Source organism: Pseudophryne corroboree, chromosome 3 (genome assembly GCF_028390025.1).
Source record: "Pseudophryne corroboree isolate aPseCor3 chromosome 3, aPseCor3.hap2, whole genome shotgun sequence".
Classification (NCBI taxonomy): Eukaryota; Metazoa; Chordata; class Amphibia; order Anura; family Myobatrachidae; genus Pseudophryne; species Pseudophryne corroboree.
Genome location: NC_086446.1, coordinates 707,800,502 through 707,820,362, shown reverse-complemented (window position 1 = coordinate 707,820,362; position 19,861 = coordinate 707,800,502). Strand labels below are relative to the sequence as shown.

Here is a 19,861-nt window from a genome sequence, read left to right as displayed (position 1 = left end):
CTTCCACTCTCGACCGTTTCAACTGTGTCTTCTACATCAGTGGTCAGGATCTCATCTGTTCCTTCATCAAAGGGTGACGCTATCTCCAAAGGCCCGGTCGTCGCTTCTCTGGTGGCTCCAGTCGACGCATCTGTTGGAAGGAAGGCGGTTCGGGGTATGGGATTGGACTCTCCTCACCACGGACGCCAGTCTGCGAGGCTGGGGGGCAGTGACCCTGGAACATCGGTTTCAGGGGCACTGGTCAATACACGAATCCGCTCTCCCCATAAACATTCTCGAACTAAGGGCGGTGTACAATGCTCTGCTTCAGGCGCATCACCTTCTCCGCGGTCGAGCAGTCAGAGTTCAGTCCGACAACGCCACGACGGTGGCGTACATCAACCGTCAGGGCGGCACTCGCAGCCGAGCAGCGATGAGGGAGGTCACCAACATCCTCCTCTGGGCAGAAAGGTATGCTCTGTCCTTCTCGGCGATATTCATTCCGGGAGTGGACAATTGGGAAGCCGACTATCTCAGCCGGCAGGACATGCACCCGGGAGAATGGTCACTACATCCCCAGGTGTTTTGGCAACTGGTCCGCCGGTGGGGAAAACCACAGATCGACCTCATGGCGTCCCGCCTGAACCATCAGTTGCCTCTTTATTACTCTCGGACGAGGGATCCGGCCGCAGCGGGTGTGGATGCTCTCACGGCTCCTTGGAATTTCCAGTTCGTTTACCTCTTTCCTCCTTTCCCACTGTTGCCGCGGGTTCTGCAGCGCATCAAGAGAGAAGACGCTCTGGTCCTCCTGGTGGCTCCGGATTGGCCACGCAGGGTTTGGTACTCCACCCTGCACCTGTTGTCGGTAGCCGAGCCTTGGCCCCTGCCACTACGAGACGATCTTTTACAACAGGGTCCTTTTCTTTATCCAGACTTACGCAGGCTACGTTTGACGGCGTGGCTGTTGAGAAAGCCATCTTGAAAAGGAAGGGGATTCCTCGTACGGTTATACCTACTATGCTTCGGGCTAGAAAGTCAGTCAGATCTTCTCACTACTACCGCATTTGGAAGGCTTATGTAGCCTGGTGTGAACATCGAGAATTTTCTCCTTCTGTGTTTTGCTTAGCCCGCCTTCTCCGATTTTTGCAGGCAGGTTTTTCAGCAGGCTTACGACTGGGTTCGCTAAAAGTGCAGGTCTCTGCTCTTTCGGTTTTCTTCCAGAAAAAGTTAGCCCTGATGCCGTTCAGACGTTCTTTCAGGGAGTTCTTCGAATACAGCCTCCCTTCCGCCCTCCGACAGCACCGTGGGACCTCAATCTGGTCCTCTCCTTTCTGCAGTCCTCATTGTTTGAGCCCCTGGAATCAGTGGAGATCAAATATCTCACTTGGAAGGTGGTTCTTCTCCTGGCACTGGCTTCAGCTAGATGAGTGTCGGAACTTGGGGCTCTCTCTTGTAGGTCTCCTTACCTGGTGTTTCATACGGATAGGGCTGAGTTTCGTACTCGTATGTCTTTTCTACCTAAGGTGGTGTCTGATTTTCACATCAATCAGCCGCTTGTGGTCCCGGCCCTCTCGGGGGACTCTCCGGATTTGAGATCATTGGACGTTGTCAGGGCGCTCAGGATCTATGTGGATAGGACTTCAGCTATTCGAAAGTCAGATTCCTTATTTGTTCTCTACGATGCTGCTCGCCGGGGTTGGCCGGCTTCTAAGCAGACTTTGTCTCGATGGATTCGACTGACCATCAGACAAGCTTATTTGGCAGCTTCTCGGGAACCTCCATCTTCAATTTCGGCGCACTCTACGCGCTCTGTGGGACCTTCGTGGGCGGCTGCCCGGGGGGTCTCCATCACTACTTTATGTCGGGCGGCTACTTGGTCGGGCCGACATACGTTTGTCAAATTCTACAAGTTTGACACGTTTGCGGCCTCTGCATCGCAGTTTGGCCAGGCGGTTTTACAGGACTCTCAGCGCTCTCCCACACGTTTTGGGAGCTCTGGGACGTCCCCATTGTAACTGTGCTCCAGTGGCCCCTAGTGGATGAAGGAGAAATCAGGATTTTGGTACTTACCGATAAATCCCTTTCTCCGATTCCACAGGGGCCACTGGACGCCCACCCAGCGCTGTTTCCTCCTATTTTGTTTTTGGCTTACCGGGTTTGCAGATCACTATGTGACTGTTTGTTTGGTTCAGTTTAACCTTTTGGTTACGTTAAGTTCCAGATTTGTTTTTGTGTTATCCTGGTTTACATGGCGGAGTTGACCTCCTCTACCTTCAAGTTTGTTTGTTACAGCTCTCCTCGGGCACAGTTTTACGTAGACTGGCTTGGAGGGGAGATAGTAGGGGAGGAGCTAGCCACAGTGTTGGAATTTTTAAAGTGCCAGCTCCCAATTACTGCCTACTATTTCCCCATTGTATCTGTGCTCCAGTGGCCCCTGTGGAATCGGAGAAAGGGATTTATCGGTAAGTACCAAAATCCTGATTTGCCCAACTGCTAACAAATTTGCTGCTGCGATCAACTCTGAATTAGGCCCTATATCTGCCTATGCATTTTATACAGCAACATACCTCCTAACTTCTAAAACAGCCGAGGAAGGACATTAACGCCTGAAATTGAGGGCATGGTCTCACGGCAAGGGGGCGTGGCCTCATGCCAAGTGTCGCAATCGCAAGCCACGCCCCATTTGTGTCACTATGGGTGCATGGACAGCGCTCAGCGAGCTGCTGGCCATGCCCCCTGTCCCTCTCTGTCGGGGAATAGACGCTGTGCGCATGTGACATGGGGGATCTCCCAACATTCCCCCCCCACCGCGGGACACTGCGACCCGCGGGTGGGACAGCAGGACAGACCGTGAAAAACAGAACTGTCCTGCCAAAATCGGGACAGTTGGGAGGTATGCAGCAATGTTAATCAAGTAGTGATAATCCCGCGCTCTCTTTAGGTTTAAAGCAGCTTCCAGTAAATAATTTGAGACGATCACTTATATATTCTTATATAATAGAAGCGCTAGTGTCAGAATGATTATAGAGTTAAATTTGCATTGAAAATAAGAACGATAAAAAGATAATATCCAGACTGAAGTGCACTGTGCAGGCAATGCAAACATTAAAAGACAAATACACACAAATTGAAATAGCTTCTTTTGTAATGTATGGCAGGAGCCTCACAGTCGCTGATTAGGAAAAGCTGGTGCTGCAGCTATGATTCAATCTCGGGATTGGAGCTTCCAATAATGGGGACTTCGGGATTGGAAGCTCCCTTTGTTTTTTCAATGCTGGCCAGTGGGAGCCTCCTCCCCTTGCTCACCTCCCTCTCGCTCCGGCTGGGCGCAGTGTGCAGCGTATGTGAAGACAGAGGTTACGCTGCGCAGCCAACCGCCCGCCCATCCGCCGGACCTCACCGCTGCACTGCCTGCCCAACCGGCGGACCTCACCGCCGCCCTGCACTGGCCGCCGGACCTCACAGCAGGTGGTCCGCCGTCCCTCCCGTCCAGATGAGGTGAGTTATCTGGGCTGATCAGGGCAGGGGGGGGGGGGGGATGGGACACATTGAAAAGCAGCCAGTTCTGGGTATCCCGTGAATCCCGGGATTGACCATTTTTTAATCCCGATACCCGGGATTGTAAAAATGGCCCGGGATTGGTCACCCTAGTAGTAGTTGCCCAAAGCAACCAATCAGCTTATAACCAGTATTTATCTTGAACAGTCTTGCAAATGACAGTGACTGTCGCCAAGTCTTGATAAATCTCCCCTTTTCTAATTAAATGCACTTCTGAAAATGTGTGACATCACAAAACATCACAAACAGCATTTGCACGTACTGTATCTATTGTGCCCCATCGATTACCTTATTGGTGTGCTTTGTTCTTCCTCAGCTCACTCATGTAACAGAGAGATTTGCTTTTGGCATGGCAAAAGAAACACATGTGGAAAATCTGCAGCCCGCAAATGTCATAGTTTATGATTATTATGTTCCAGGTAAGTGGAAACGTGCACAACATTACCGTATATACATTTACTGCATTTTAACTAATCTTGAGCAACGCAAAGTTGGTTCTCAGAGCCTGATTCATGTTTGTAAGTAAAGCAAATAAGCAAGTAACTTTGTGTCTGGAACAAACAATGGGGGTAATTCAGATCTGATTGCTGCTGTGCGTTTTAGCGGGCGATCAGTTCTGAACTGCGTATGCGTCAGAGCCGCACTGCGCTGGTGCGTCGCACAACAGCTACAGGCATCGGTGCCTAGGGACGGGATGGTGTGAAAAATACGAACACACGGGCGTTCGCAAGGTGACTGACAGGAAGAGGCCGTCTGTGGGTGGCAACTGACCGTTTTCCAGCAGTGTCCAGAAAAATGCAGGCGGGACCAAGCATTTGAAGGGAGGGTGTCCGATGTCCGCTCCGGCCCCGATCAGCAGGATTCCATCGCACACGAAGAGTAAGTCCTGGGCTGCGCAGAGACTGCACAAATTAATTTTTGTGCCACTCTGCAAAAGAAGCGAACGCACACTTGCACAGCACATTTCCCCTCCCCCTGTAGGCGACGACTATCTGATCGCAGGGCAGCAAAAAATGCAGTCAAGTGATCAGATCTGAATTAGGCCCCATGTTGCTATGCAAGCAGGGACGCCTCAACTTTTTTGGTTGGGGGTCGCATGATATAATTAAATTTTGGCCCCCTCATGGGCAGCTGGACTTACCCACCACAAAACCTACCTGATAACTGTATCTATCTACATTCACATTTATTGTACAAGTCAACATAGAGGACACTGGGGAGCCGATTCAGACCTGATCGCTGCTGTGCGTTTTCGCCAAGCGGGCGATCAGGTTTGAACTGCACATGCTTATGCACCACAATGCGCAAGTGCGATGGTCTGCAGCGACGGGGAGGGCCAGGCAGCGACGGGATGGTGCGAAAAAGCAATCGCACCGGCGATCGCAAGAAGATTGACAGGAAGAGGCCGTTTGTGGGTGGCAATTGACCGTTTTAGAGGAGTGTCCGGGAAAACGCAGGAGGGACCAGGCGTTTGGACGGAGTGTTTCTGACGTCAGCTCCGGCCCCGATCATCGCACTGGAAGAGTAAGTCCTGGGCTGTGCAGAGACTGCACAAACTCCTGTTTGTGCAGCTCTCCTGCACATGTGATCGCACTGCTGCACAGCGATTTCACCCTCCCCCTGAACCTGATCGCAAGGATGCAAAAAACGTACCCTAACGATCAGGTCTGAATTAGCCCCACTATGGGGAATGGGCAATAAGAAATTAATTTCCACGAAGATGTATTAAAAATCACATCCAGGGACAGGCTCTCCAATAGGAGCCCATCCCAGTAATGTGTAAGATAAAGTGATTGCATCAGGGATCACTTTACTTTATGCTGCAAAGTTACTGCGCATGCGTGGTCATTAGACAGCACATACACCAATGGTTGTTACTGGGAAGGGATCCTGACAATCCCTCTCCCAGTAAATTGTGCGATATGTAGCTCATAGTCTACACTGAGGATGAGGATTCACCTATAGCTCACATCCAAGTATGGAAGGTAATGAGACTTTACAGGGTACATTTTCAGCTGAACCCGATTGAAAATTGGTGGCGGTTAGGGGATGCCATGAGGGGAGGAGGGGGGAGGACAAAGGGGAGCAGAGAGGGAGGAGGTGAGGAACATATGAAGTGGGAGGTGAGAAGAGCATAGGGGTAGCCCCAGATGAGAGGCCAGCCCACAGTAACTAGTCACACACTGTAGCGGTTGTAACTGGGTGCAGGGGGAAGTAGGGTCCTAGAGGCAGGCGGAGGACTGTGGGGAGGGAGGAGGTGGAGCAGCCAAAAAGGGTATTATCTCCCACCTAACAATGCCCATATTACCTGTAGATGATGGTGACCCAGTGTTTTGACTGGCGCCTATCAGTTGTTGTTGGGTTTTTTTTGGGGGGGGTGGCTGTCCCCCCTGTTCCAGCGCCTATGTTTGCAAGGGTGCAAATTTATATTTTTTCTGTGCAGGATAAATACTAGCTGCTTTATTTGTACACTCAATTAAGAGATTTAAGTTTGAACATACCACACCCAAATCTAATCTCTCTGCACATGTTACATCTGTCCCACCTGCTGTGCAACATGGTTTTGCCTAGTTGCTTGCTTTACTTACAAACAAACATGAATCAGGCCCTCACTCCCTTAAATGAACCATTTCACATGCCAAACACTATCATGCCCAGGAGAAACCCTGCAAGAACGGGATCCGGACTATAGGTCGACATACATTAGATCAACGTCGATCTTTTGTTCCTGTTGACCTTTTCCATTGTCGACCTTTCATATGTCAACCTTTTGTTCATGTCGACCTTGTGTCTGTCGACCATTTGACTGTAGATCTTCTCTACCCCAGCCTGCATGAACATAATACCCTAATTTAAAATAACCTGTTTTGTCTCTTTCTATTCTAGATGAGAACGCTGTTGCAGAGTATAATTCTCCTTGCAGTGCAGGTAAGGGGACTGTTGTCTGTCCTTTCCCATTGCTGTACATGCTTCTTGGCTATTATATGAACAGATAAACTGAGTCATTCATGTATGACTCTTAAAGGATTGGACATGACTCCAACATGCATTCTTTCCTGTGACGGTCACAGGTGAGCATTAGGGGCCTGATTCTGAGATGCATGTAGTGCTGATGTTGAGCGAGTTTCTGCTATTGTGCATGTGCAAAAAACCCTAAAGACTTGTATAGCGCACGCGTTACACTGAGACGCAGCTATGATTGACATGCATGGTATCAGAAATGTATAGTAAATATGCTGGCCATCCCTGGGTGATGACAAGGAGGTGGCTATTTAGACACACGGCGATAGTCCATTTTATGGGCGTGTTCAGGGAGTGTTAGGGGCGTGTCGCTGCACTTGTTGCATACTCAGATGCTTAATCACTCATGTTGGAGGGAATACTCAGATGGTGCACCTGTATCTGTTATAGGCAGTGGCATATCTATAATGGGTGCAGTGTGTGCAGTGTTCACGGGCTCCTGGGTCCAGGGGTGTCTACACCACACACACTGCACCCATTTCTTCAATGCTTAGCTCTTCAGAGTCTCACATCGGCAACGGCATGTGCAGCAAAATCACTGGGAAAATGGCTGCTTCTCCATATTCCCAGCATCTTGCACATGCGCCGCTGAGAAATCACCGGGAAAATGGCCACTGCGCCAGTTCTGCTGAGACCAGTGCAGTAGACTCTGGCACAGCATCAGTGCTCAGTAATACACTACTGGCTAGAGAGGAGGGAGCCCAGACGGAGACTGAACACAAGTCCCCTCCTCTCTTAATACACCCCTTGCTATAGGCAGGGCTGCCAAGAGAAATCCTGGGCCCCGGTACAGTAACCTCCCGGTTACTGTACCCCTGCAGAGGGTGTGGCCACACCCTGTTAGTTGCATGGTTGCACCACTCTAGGGGCATGTCTAGCACACGAGATGTCCCCACCCACATACCTCCCAATATGACCCTAGAGATGTGCACCGGAAATTTTTCAGGTTTTGTGTTTTGGTTTTGTGTTCGGTTCCGCGGCCGTGTTTTGGGTTCGAACGCGTTTTGGCAAAACCTCACCGAATTTTTTTGGGCGGATTCGGGTGTGTTTTGGATTCGGGTGTTTTTTTCAAAAAACCCTAAAAAACAGCTTAAATCATTGAATTTGGGGGTCATTTTGATCCCATAGTATTATTAACCTCAATAACCATAATTTACACTCATTTTCAGTCTATTCTGAACACCTCACACCTCACAATATTATTTTTAGTCCTAAAATTTGCACCGAGGTCGCTGGATGACTAAGCTCAGCGACCCAAGTGGCCGACACAAACACCTGGCCCATCTAGGAGTGGCACTGCAGTGTCACGCAGGATGGCCCTTCCAAAAAACACTCCCCGAACAGCACATGACGCAAAGAAAAAAAGAGGCGCAATGAGGTAGCTGTGTGACTAAGCTCAGCGACCCAAGTGGCCGACACAAACACCTGGCCCATCTTGGAGTGGCACTGCAGTGTCACGCAGGATGGCCCTTCCAAAAAACACTCCCCAAACAGCACATGACGCAAAGAAAAAAAGAGGAGCAATGAGGTAGCTGTGTGACTAAGCTCAGCGACCCAAGTGGCCGACACAAACACCTGGCCCATCTAGGAGTGGCACTGCAGTGTCAGACAGGATGGCACTTCAAAAAATAGTCCCCAAACAGCACATGATGCAAAGAAAAATGAAAGAAAAAAGAGGTGCAAGATGGAATTGTCCTTGGGCCCTCCCACCCACCCTTATGTTGTATAAACAGGACATGCACACTTTAACCAACCCATCATTTCAGTGACAGGGTCTGCCACACGACTGTGACTGAAATGACGGGTTGGTTTGGACCCCCACCAAAAAAGAAGCAATTAATCTCTCCTTGCACAAACTGGCTCTACAGAGGCAAGATGTCCACCTCATCATCATCCTCCGATTCATCACCGTGTACATCCCCCTCCTCACAGATTATCAATTCGTCCCCACTGGAATCCACCATCACAGCTCCCTGTGTACTTTCTGGAGGCAATTGCTGCTGGTGAATGTCTCCACGGAGGAATTGATTATAATTCATTTTAATGAACATCATCTTCTCCACATTTTCTGGAAGTAACCTCGTACGCCGATTGCTGACAAGGTGAGCGGCGGCACTAAACACTCTTTCGGAGTACACACTTGTGGGAGGGCAACTTAGGTAGAATAAAGCCAGTTTGTGCAAGGGCCTCCAAATTGCCTCTTTTTCCTTCCAGTATACGTACGGACTGTCTGACGTGCCTACTTGGATGCGGTCACTCATATAATCCTCCACCATTCTTTCAATGGTGAGAGAATAATATGCAGTGACAGTAGACGACATGTCAGTAATCGTTGGCAGGTCCTTCAGTCCGGACCAGATGTCAGCATCAGCAGTCGCTCCAGACTGCCCTGCATCACCGCCAGCGGGTGGGCTCGGAATTCGTAGCCTTTTCCTCGCACCCCCAGTTGCGGGAGAATGTGAAGGAGGAGATGTTGACAGGTCGCGTTCCGCTTGACTTGACAATTTTCTCACCAGCAGTTATTTGAACCCCTGCAGACTTGTGTCTGCCGGAAAGAGAGATCCAACGTAGGTTTTAAATCTAGGATCGAGCACGGTGGCCAAAATGTAGTGCTCTGATTTCAACAGATTGACCACCCGTGAATCCTGGTTAAGCGAATGAAGGGCTCCATCCACAAGTCCCACATGCCTAGCGGAATCGCTCTGTTTTAGCTCCTCCTTCAATGCCTCCAGCTTCTTCTGCAAAAGCCTGATGAGGGGAATGACCTGACTCAGGCTGGCAGTGTCTGAACTGACTTCACGTGTGGCAAGTTCAAAAGGTTGCAGAACCTTGCACAACGTTGAAATCATTCTCCACTGCGCTTGAGACAGGTGCATTCCACCTCCTATATCGTGGTCAGATGTATAGGCTTGAATGGCCTTTTGCTGCTCCTCCATCCTCTGAAGCATATAGAGGGTTGAATTCCACCTCGTTACCACTTCTTGCTTCAGATGATGGCAGGGCAGGTTCAGGCGTTTTTGGTGTTGCTCCAGTCTTCTGTACGTGGTGCCTGTACGCCGAAAGTGTCCCGCAATTCTTCTGGCCACCGACAGCATCTCTTGCACGCCCCTGTCGTTTTTTAAATAATTCTGCACCACCAAATTCAAGGTATGTGCAAAACATGGGACGTGCTGGAATTTGCCCAGATATAATGCACGCACAATATTGCTGGCGTTGTCCGATGCCACAAATCCACAGGAGAGTCCAATTGGGGTAAGCCATTCCGCGATGATCTTCCTCAGTTGCCGTAAGAGGTTTTCAGCTGTGTGCGTATTCTGGAAAGTGGTGATACAAAGCGTAGCCTGCCTAGGAAAGAGTTAGCGTTTGCGAGATGCTGCTACTGGTGCCGCCGCTGCTGTTCTTGCGGCGGGAGTCAATACATCTACCCAGTGGGCTGTCACAGTCATATAGTCCTGAGTCTGCCCTGCTCCACTTGTCCACATGTCCGTGGTTAAGTGGACATTGGGTACAACTGCATTTTTTAGGACACTGGTGAGTCTTTTTCTGAGGTCTGTGTACATTTTCGGTATCGCCTGCCTAGAGAAATGGAACCTAGATGGTATTTGGTACCGGGGACACAGTACCTCAATCAAGTCTATAGTTGGCTCTGAAGTAACGATGGATACCGGAACCACGTTTCTCACCGCCCAGGATGCCAAGGCCTCAGTTATCCGCTTTGCAGCAGGATGACTGCTGTGATATTTTATCTTCCTCGCAAAGGACTGTTGGACAGTCAATTGCTTGGTGGAAGTAGTAAAAGTGGTCTTACGACTTCCCCTCTGGGATGACCATCGACTCCCAGCAGCAACAACAGCAGCGCCAGCAGCAGTAGGCGTTACACTCAAGGATGCATCGGAGGAATCCCAGGCAGGAGAGGACTCGTCAGAATTGCCAGTGACATGGCCTGCAGGACTATTGGCATTCCTGGGGAAGGAGGAAATTGACACTGAGGGAGTTGGTGGGGTGGTTTGTGTGAGCTTGGTTACAAGAGGAAGGGATTTACTGGTCAGTGGACTGCTTCCGCTGTCGCCCAAAGTTTTTGAACTTGTCACTGACTTATGATGAATGCGCTGCAGGTGACGTATAAGGGAGGATGTTCCGAGGTGGTTAACGTCCTTACCCCTACTTATTACAGCTTGACAAAGGCAACACACGGCTTGACACCTGTTGTCCGCATTTCTGTTGAAATACTTCCACACCGAAGAGCTGATTTTTTTGGTATTTTCACCAGGCATGTCAATGGCCATATTCCTCCCACGGACAACAGGTGTCTCCCCGGGTGCCTGACTTAAACAAACCACCTCACCATCAGAATCCTCCTTGTCAATTTCCTCCCCAGCGCCAGCAACACCCATATCCTCCTCATCCTGGTGTACTTCAACACTGACATCTTCAATCTGACTAACAGGAACTGGACTGCGGGTGCTCCTTCCAGCACTTGCAGGGGGCATGCAAATGGTGGAAGGCGCATGCTCTTCACGTCCAGTGTTGGGAAGGTCAGGCATCGCAACCGACACAATTGGACTCTCCTTGTGGATTTGTGATTTCGAAGAACGCACAGTTCTTTGCTGTGCTTTTGCCAGCTTAAGTCTTTTAATTTTTCTAGCGAGAGGCTGAGTGCTTCCATCCTCATGTGAAGCTGAACCACTAGCCATGAACATAGGCCAGGGCCTCAGCCGTTCCTTGCCACTCCGTGTGGTAAATGGCATATTGGCAAGTTTACGCTTCTCCGACGACGATTTTAATTTAGATTTTTGAGTCCTTTTTTTACTGATCTTTTGTGTTTTAGATTTTACATGCTCTGTACTATGACATTGGGCATCGGCCTTGGCAGACGACGTTGATGGAATTTCATCGTCTCGGCCATGACTAGTGGCAGCAGCTTCAGCACGAGGTGGAAGTGGATCTTGATCTTTCCCTATTTTTGGAACCTCAACATTTTTGTTCTCCATATTTTAATAGGCACAACTAAAAGGCACCTCAGGTAAACAATGGAGATGGATGGATACTAGTATACTTATGGATGACGAGTAACTGACGACACAGAGGTAGCTACAGCCGTGGCCTACCGTACTGCATCTGCTAGTATAGATAATATAATAAATATATTACTACTGTAGGTATATAATATAATGACGGACCTGGTGGACACTGTCAGCAGACTCCTAAACTACTAGTATGAAGAAGATAGAAAAAAAAAACCCACCACAGGTAGGTAGGTATACAATTATGGACGAGCACTGACGACACAGAGATAGCCACAGCCGTGGCCTACCGTACTGCGTCTGCTAGTATAGATAATATACTAAATATATTACTACTGTAGGTATATAATATAATGACGGACCTGGTGGACACTGTCAGCAGACTCCTAAACTACTAGTATGAAGAAGATAGAAAAAAAAACCCCACCACAGGTAGGTAGGTATACAATTATGGACGAGCACTGACGACACAGAGATAGCCACAGCCGTGGACTACCGTACTGCGTCTGCTAGTATAGATAATATACTAAATATATTACTACTGTAGGTATATAATATAATGACGGACCTGGTGGACACTGTCAGCAGACTCCTAAACTACTAGTATGAAGAAGATAGAAAAAAAAACCCACCACAGGTAGGTAGGTATACAATTATGGACGAGCACTGACGACACAGAGATAGCCACAGCCGTGGACTACTGTACTGCGTCTGCTAGTATAGATAATATAATAAATATATTACTACTGTAGGTATATAATATAATGACGGACCTGGTGGACACTGTCAGCAGACTCCTAAACTACTAGTATGAAGAAGATAGAAAAAAAAAAAACCACCACAGGTAGGTAGGTATACAATTATGGACGAGCACTGACGACACAGAGGTAGGTACAGCCGTGGCCTACCGTACTGCGTCTGCTAGTATAGATAATATACTAAATATATTACTACTGTAGGTATATAATATAATGACGGACCTGGTGGACACTGTCAGCAGACTCCTAAACTACTAGTATGAAGAAGATAGAAAAAAAACCCCACCACAGGTAGGTAGGTATACAATTATGGATGAGCACTGACGACACAGAGATAGCCACAGCCGTGGACTACCGTACTGCGTCTGCTAATATAGAGATGATAAAGATGATAGAGATGAAAAAAAAAAATATAACACTACTGTAGGTAAATATTTATATAATATAATGAATGACGGACCTGCTGGACACTGTCAGCAGAATGCGTTTATAGAATAAAATAAAAAAAAACACCACAGGAGTGTTTAACTTTTTCAGGCAGACAATATACTGGTGGTCACTGGCAACAAAAGTGTGCACTGTACTCCTGCTATAACTGCTCCCCAGTCTCCCCCACAATTAAGCTGTGTGAGCAGTGAGCACTCAGCACAGTCAGATATACATAGATGATATATCATGCAGCACACTGAGGCTGAGCACAGATATGGTATGTATTGTTTTTTTCAGGCAGAGAACGGATTATTATAAAACTGGTGGTCAGTGTCACTATCAGCAAAACTCAGCACTGTACTGAGTACTCCTAACAACTGCTCCCCAAAATTAGTAGTAAATCAAATGTCACTCGTCTCTCTAAACGGAGAGGACGCCAGCCACGTCCTCTCCCTATCAATCTCAATGCACGTGTGAAAATGGCAGCGACGCGCAGCTCCTTATATAGAATCCGAGTCTCGCGAGAATCCAACAGCGGGATGATGACGTTCGGGCGCGCTCGGGTTAACCGAGCAAGGCGGGAGGATCCGAGTCTGCTCGGACCCGTGCAAACAAGGCTGAAGTTCGGGGGGGTTCGGATTCCGAGGAACCGAACCCGCTCATCTCTACTCTCCAGGAGGAACACAATGCTCTGCTTCTTTTTTTTTTGCTCTTCATTTATGATTGCCATCACCTGTGTGGAACAGGTAATGGATAAGAAAGGTGTTTCACTACAGGTGATAGCAATCATACAGTAAGAAGGAAGTCCAGGAACAGAGCATTTTGTCCCTCCTGGAGACGGTCATGTTGGGAGGTATGCACTCACATGTGTCCCTCCATTGTAATTTTGGGATAAAAGATACCCTATAGCATGTAAGTGCAATCACTGTGTACACACACACACACACAAAAAAAAAAACCCACACAAACATATAGTATATGCAGAAATGCCACACAACTTTCGGGACTTACTTTGTTAGCAGTTGGGCAAAACCATGTCCACTGCAGGGGAGGCAGATATAACATGTGCAGAGAGAGTTAGATTTGGGTGGGGTGTGTTAAATCTGCAATATAAATTGCAGTGTAAAGATAAAGCAGCCAGTATTTACCCTGCACAGAAACAAAATAACCCACCCAAATCTAACTCTCTCGGCACATGTTATATCTGCCTCCCCTGCAGTGCACATGGTTTTGCCCAACTGCTAACAAAGGCCCTCATTCCGAGTTGTTCGCTCGGTAATTTATTTCGCATTGCAGCGATTTTCCGCTAATTGCGCATGTGCAATGTTCGCACTGCGCCAAGTAAATTTGCTATGAAGATTGGTATTTTACTCACGGCATTACAAGGTTTTTTCTTCGTTCTGGAGATCGGAGTGTGATTGACAGGAAGTGGGTGTTTCTGGGCGGAAACTGGCCGTTTTATGGGAGTGTGTGGAAAAACGCGGGAGTGGCTGGAGAAACGGGGGAGTGTCTCGGCGAACGCTGGGTGTGTTTGTGACGTCAAACCAGGAACGACAAGCACTGAACTGATCGCACTGGAAGAGTGTGTCTCGAGCTACTCAGAAACTGCACAGAGAAGTCTTTTCTCAATATTGCGAATCTTTCGTTTGCAATTTTGCTAAGCTAAGATTCACTCCCAGTAGGCGGCGGCTTAGCGTGTGCAATGCTGCTAAAAGCAGCTTGCGAGCGAACAACTCGGAATGAGGGCCAAAGTTCCTGCTGCGATCAACCAATTACCCCCAAAGACAGTGGCTGTGCTATAGCGTACGGGATCCGGTCTGAAGGTCGACAGGCACTAGGTCGACAGGGATGGTATGTCGACATGGTTCCTAGGTCGACATGTTCTATGTCGACAGGTCACAAGGTCGACATTAGTTTTTCACTTTTTTTTCCTTTTTTGAACTTTTTCATACGTAACGATCTACGTGGACTACGATTGGGAATAGTTACCTGTGCCGAGTGCAGCTGTAACGGAGCGAGGCACCATGCCCGAAGCTCGCAAGCCATGCAAGGGGACACGGTGCACTAATTGGGCTTCCCGGTCACTGTACGAAGTAAACAACGCCCAAAAAACTTGAAAAACTCATGTCGACCTTGTGACCTGTCGACATAGAACATGTCGAGCTAGGAACCATGTCGACCTTCCATCGATGTCGACCTAGTGCCTGTCGACCTTCAGTGGTCGACCCAAACATTGTCGACCTAGATACTGCCGATTTGATGAACCTCACCCATAGCGTACACCTCTGAATCAAGCCCACCAAGCTGCATTGGAGCATCTGAAGATGCTAACAGAGGGTGTCTCAGTCCTAGCACAGCCAGATACATGCTTGCATACCAAGGGAAGGACTGTTGTTAGCATTATCATATACAGTAGCTACATATGGGACTATGGACGGCAAAAGACGCGAAAGTCGTCACAGCAGCATGCAGAATCAGGCCCTGGAGGAGGCACATTACACTCATTAATTGTCTGAGCAATAAGGCCAGATTCTGAGTTACACACAACGTCAAACGTGGCCACATTGAGTGATTTTGCATACTGCGCATGTGTTGTGGGCTAAGGCCCTCATTCAGCAGTAATCATACTTGCACGCAGGCAGCTTTGCAAATGCAACTGTTAAAAATGAAAATGCAGTAGGAGGTGTCAAACAGTATGCGGTCAATAGATCTACAGTGTCTAGTTAGACAGTCACTAGGTCGACAACATTTGATCGACATGATCAAAAAGTCGACATGGTCATTAGGTCGGCCTATGAAAGGATGATGGTGCTATGGTTGACAGGTACAAAAGGTTGACAGGTTCAAATGGTTGACATGCCAATGGTCGACACACATATGGTCGACATGAGGTTTTTTCCCCAACTTTTTCATACGTTTTCATCCACGTGGAGTACGATTGGGAATAGTAACGAGTGCCAAGCGCAGCGGAGCGAGGCACCTTGCCCGAAGCATGGCGAGTGAATCGGATCACTAACTGGGGTCCACGTAGTCAGACGGCAAAAATGAGAGCAAAAAAATGCTAAAATGTATCAACCATTACCTGTGTCGAGAATTGTCCATGCAGATCTTTTAACGTGTCGACCTTTAGTACCTGTCAACATTTTCTGTGTCGACCTTTCATAGGTCGACCTAATGACCAGGTCGACCTTTTGTCCATGTTGACATTTTCACTGTCGACCATATGGTGTCGACATAATGATTTTAGACCTTATTACTGTAGATCTATTGATCCGTAACCATGTTAAACACCTCCTTGCTGCATTTGCAATCCCAGTGATGCGACCAGCGAAGCAGGAAATGCTATTGTGCCACTATAATACATCTCTCCCTCAGTCCTCAGGACCCCAAACAGTTCATGTTTTCCAGGTCTCCTCACAGAATCACAAGTGAAATAATTAGCTCCACCTGCGTGTCAGTGAGTAATGAGTACATCTATGCACCTGCTAGGTGACTGGAAATACGTGACCTGTTTGGGGTCCTGAGGGCCGAGTTTGAGAACCAATGAGTTAATTAAAGGGGGAATAAAAATTGATTTATAACAAGAGCAACACTAATTATTTCATGATCTGGGCACCATTTATAGTTATATGGAAGAATATTCTCCAGTATTACAGTATTTTTGTTCACAATCCCTCCTGCTGTCTCTGCTCATCCACTGACCACCAACTCTACTCAACCCTGGTCATCTCCTCTCACTCCCACATCTAAGATTTCTCTTGTGGTGCACTACTACTCTGGAACTCATTACTTCTTCATATTAGACTCTCTTCCAATATTCACACCTTTAAATAAACCTTACACTGACCTCTTCATAAAAGCCAATCATTCCCACTCAGAACTCATTACACCACGCTTCTAACCTCCCTACTACTTTCTTTATCAGTTCACCCTCTTGGTTGCATTCTTTCATTTATACTGTAAGCCCTCATGGGCATTTCACTCTTCCCTCATGTTCTACTCTACTAGCAGTGTCCCTGTCACCAGTCTACTACAGTGTATCCTTTTATTTTAGAAATCTCTTTAGATAAATATGGTGGAAACCAAGTCCTTTCAGGATAAATTTCGGAAAACATGGTACATCAAGAATTATCTAGATTGTCGAACCATTGGAGTTGTATACCATCTCCAGTGCTCTTGTGGCACAAAATACATAGGCAAGATGGTTAGACCTCTAAAACAGAGGATTTTAGAGCATGTGGGGTCCATCAGGAACGCCATAAGAGATCATTCAAGATTCAAGACTCTTAAACCTGTAGTTAGACATTTTTTGAAATTCCATGACAGCTCCCCAAAAGATCTTAAAGCATTTGCCATGGAGAGAGTCATTCTGGACATAAGAGGAGGATACCTGGATGGAGAACTGCTTAGAAGGGAAACAAGATGGATATTTCTTCTAGACAGCATGACACCCAAAGGCATCAATGAAAATAATAGCTAATTACCTTTTTTGTAATTAATTGAACCAAACTTACCAGGAATCTAAATGATAAATAGGTTCATGCTAAAAAAAACCAATGGAATAATGGCTACTTACCTTCTCCACGAATATTTGATTCCAATGTACTTCTAAATGGTAAATTTTCTCCCAGAGAGTATGATATCCAAAAATATTAGTTAAAATAACAGATACTTACCCTTTTTCATGAACACTTGGTTCAAACTTACCTTGGAATTCTAAGATCAATAGCTGCTTTCCAAAGACCAACAAATAAAAAGCCACTTACCTCCTCCACGGATATTCCAAATTAATTTGTCTTTAGATGGGGAACCTTCCCCTAGACAGTATGATATCCAAAGGTACTTATGAAAATGACAGCCACTTACCTCTTTATCTAAAGGTACTTATAAAAGCAACAGCTTCCTACCTCATTTTACGAAAAATTGAACCAAACTTACCTTGGAATCCAGTTGATCAATAGGTGCTTGCTCAAAAATGAGCACAAAAAAAGCCACTTACCTTTTCCATGAACACCCTATTTCAATTTACCTGAAAATGGGGAACCAAAGTGATCTAATGGTCCCTGCTGCAAACAGACAGCATGACACCCAAATGCATCAATGAAAATAATAGCTACTTACCTTTTTTGTAATAAATTGAACCAAACTTAACTGGAATCTAAATGATTAATAGGTGCCTGCTAAACAAACAATGGAATAATGGCTACTTACCATCTCCACGAATATTTGAATCCAATGTACCTCTAAATGGGAAATTTTCTCCCAGATAGTATGATATCCAAAAATATTAGTTAAAATAACAGCTACTTACCTTTTTTTCATAAACACTTGGTTCAAACTTACCTTGGAACTTGGTAATTCATCGCGCCCTATGGGCGCTCTTCACACCGTCGCAAGGGGCTACGCCCCTTTAACCCTTGCACGCCCTTGGGGCATGCAATATTTTTATTATATGGAGTATTACCTCCAATCATAATTTTGTGAGTGCTTAATTATTGCACGGACAAAGGGCGTGCGATGGTTAAGGGGCCGTAGCACCTTGCGACGTCGTGAACATCGCACGCAGGGCACGATGAATTACCTAGTAGGTGCTGTGGTTGGGGGAGTGGCCGGTGTGGGGGAGACGCGGATGGGGAAGGGTCGGTTGCGGTGGTGCCGGGGGTGGAGGAGGGGTGGGTGCGGTGGTGCCACGGGTGGTGAGAGGAAGTCCTGAGCCACCGCAGGTGGGGGAGGGGTGGTTACAGAGAAGGCGCGGGTAGGGGAGGGGGTCCAAAGGGGTGCCGCGGGTGTGGGGAGGGGCGGGTGCAGGGGTGCCGCTGGTGGGGTAGGTTCGGGGGTGCTGCGGGTGGGGGCGGGTGCGGGAAGGGCTGGTGTTTGGTTCGGAATGGAAATAGATGCAGCGGCGTGTGGTTAGGCAGGGAGCGCAACCTCTGCATCTTAGGTGCATCAACTACTTACCAGAAAGTAAAAGGGTCATGGCCTGCATCCAGACACCTCTCCTATATATTTGGGCAGATCTGTGACTCTATGACTCTGACTCCGCCCAGTATTGTGACTCCACCCAGCGTTAGGAAATGAGTTACAGAGTCACAGATCTGGGCTAATATATAAGAGATTCTAAGATCAATAGCTGCTTTCCAAAAAAACAACAAAGATAAAGCTACTTACGTCTTCCACGGGTATTCCAAATTAATTTATCTTTAGATGGGGAACCGTCCCCTAGACAGTATGATATCCAAAGGTACTTATGAAAATAACAGCTATTTACCTCTTTATCCAAAGGTACTTATGAAAATAACAGCTACTTACTGTACCTACTTTTTATGAAAAACTGAACCAAACTTACCTTGGAATCCAGTTGATCAATAGTTGCTTGCTCAAAAATTAACACAAAAACAGCCACTTACCTTTTCCATGAACACCCTATTTCAACTTACCTGAAAATGGGGAACCTAAGTGATCTAATGGTCCCTGCTGCAAACTCAAAGGACAAATTCAATTATCATCTTATGCCAACTGAATGATATGATAATACTGGTTACACTACAGGTTGAGTATCCCTTATCCAAAATGCTTGGGACCAGAAGTATTTTGGATATCGGATTTTTCCGTATTTTGGAATAATTGCATCCCATAATGAGATATCATGGCGATGGGACCCAAGTCTAAGCACAGAATGAATCTATGTATCATATACACCTTATACACACAGCCTGAAGGTCATTTAAAACAATATTTTTAATATCTTTCTGTATTAAACAAAGTTTGTGTACGTTGAGCCATCAGAAAACAAAGGTTTCACTATTTCACTCTCACTCAAAAAATTCTGTATTTCGGAATATTCCGTATTTCGGAATATTTGGATATGGGATACTCAACCTGTAATAAATATTTGTTGAATTACCCAAGAACATTTGGCTTGAAATGTAATATAAAACCTAATATCTGCATTATAATATTTATAATGACTAATAATCCAAAGAGTCATTTCTAGTATAGCAACCAACAGACTCCTTCAAGTATATAGGTATACTGTATGTGAACATACAGTTTCCACATAAAAATGAAAGGAGTCTGTTTTTTGTAAAAATA

General features: G+C 46.8%; 1 protein-coding gene across 1 annotated transcript in view; it reads left to right on the top strand.

Annotated features, from left to right (window-relative positions):
- LOC135056663 (alpha-2-macroglobulin-like) overlaps positions 1-19,861 on the top strand; it is a 516,386-nt gene that overhangs the window by 441,700 nt on the left and 54,825 nt on the right. Inside the window, exons 34-35 of the mRNA XM_063962107.1 lie at positions 3,854-3,956; positions 6,424-6,465. Of these exons, the coding sequence (XP_063818177.1) occupies positions 3,854-3,956; positions 6,424-6,465 (145 nt within the window). The remainder of the gene's footprint in view (positions 1-3,853; positions 3,957-6,423; positions 6,466-19,861) is intronic.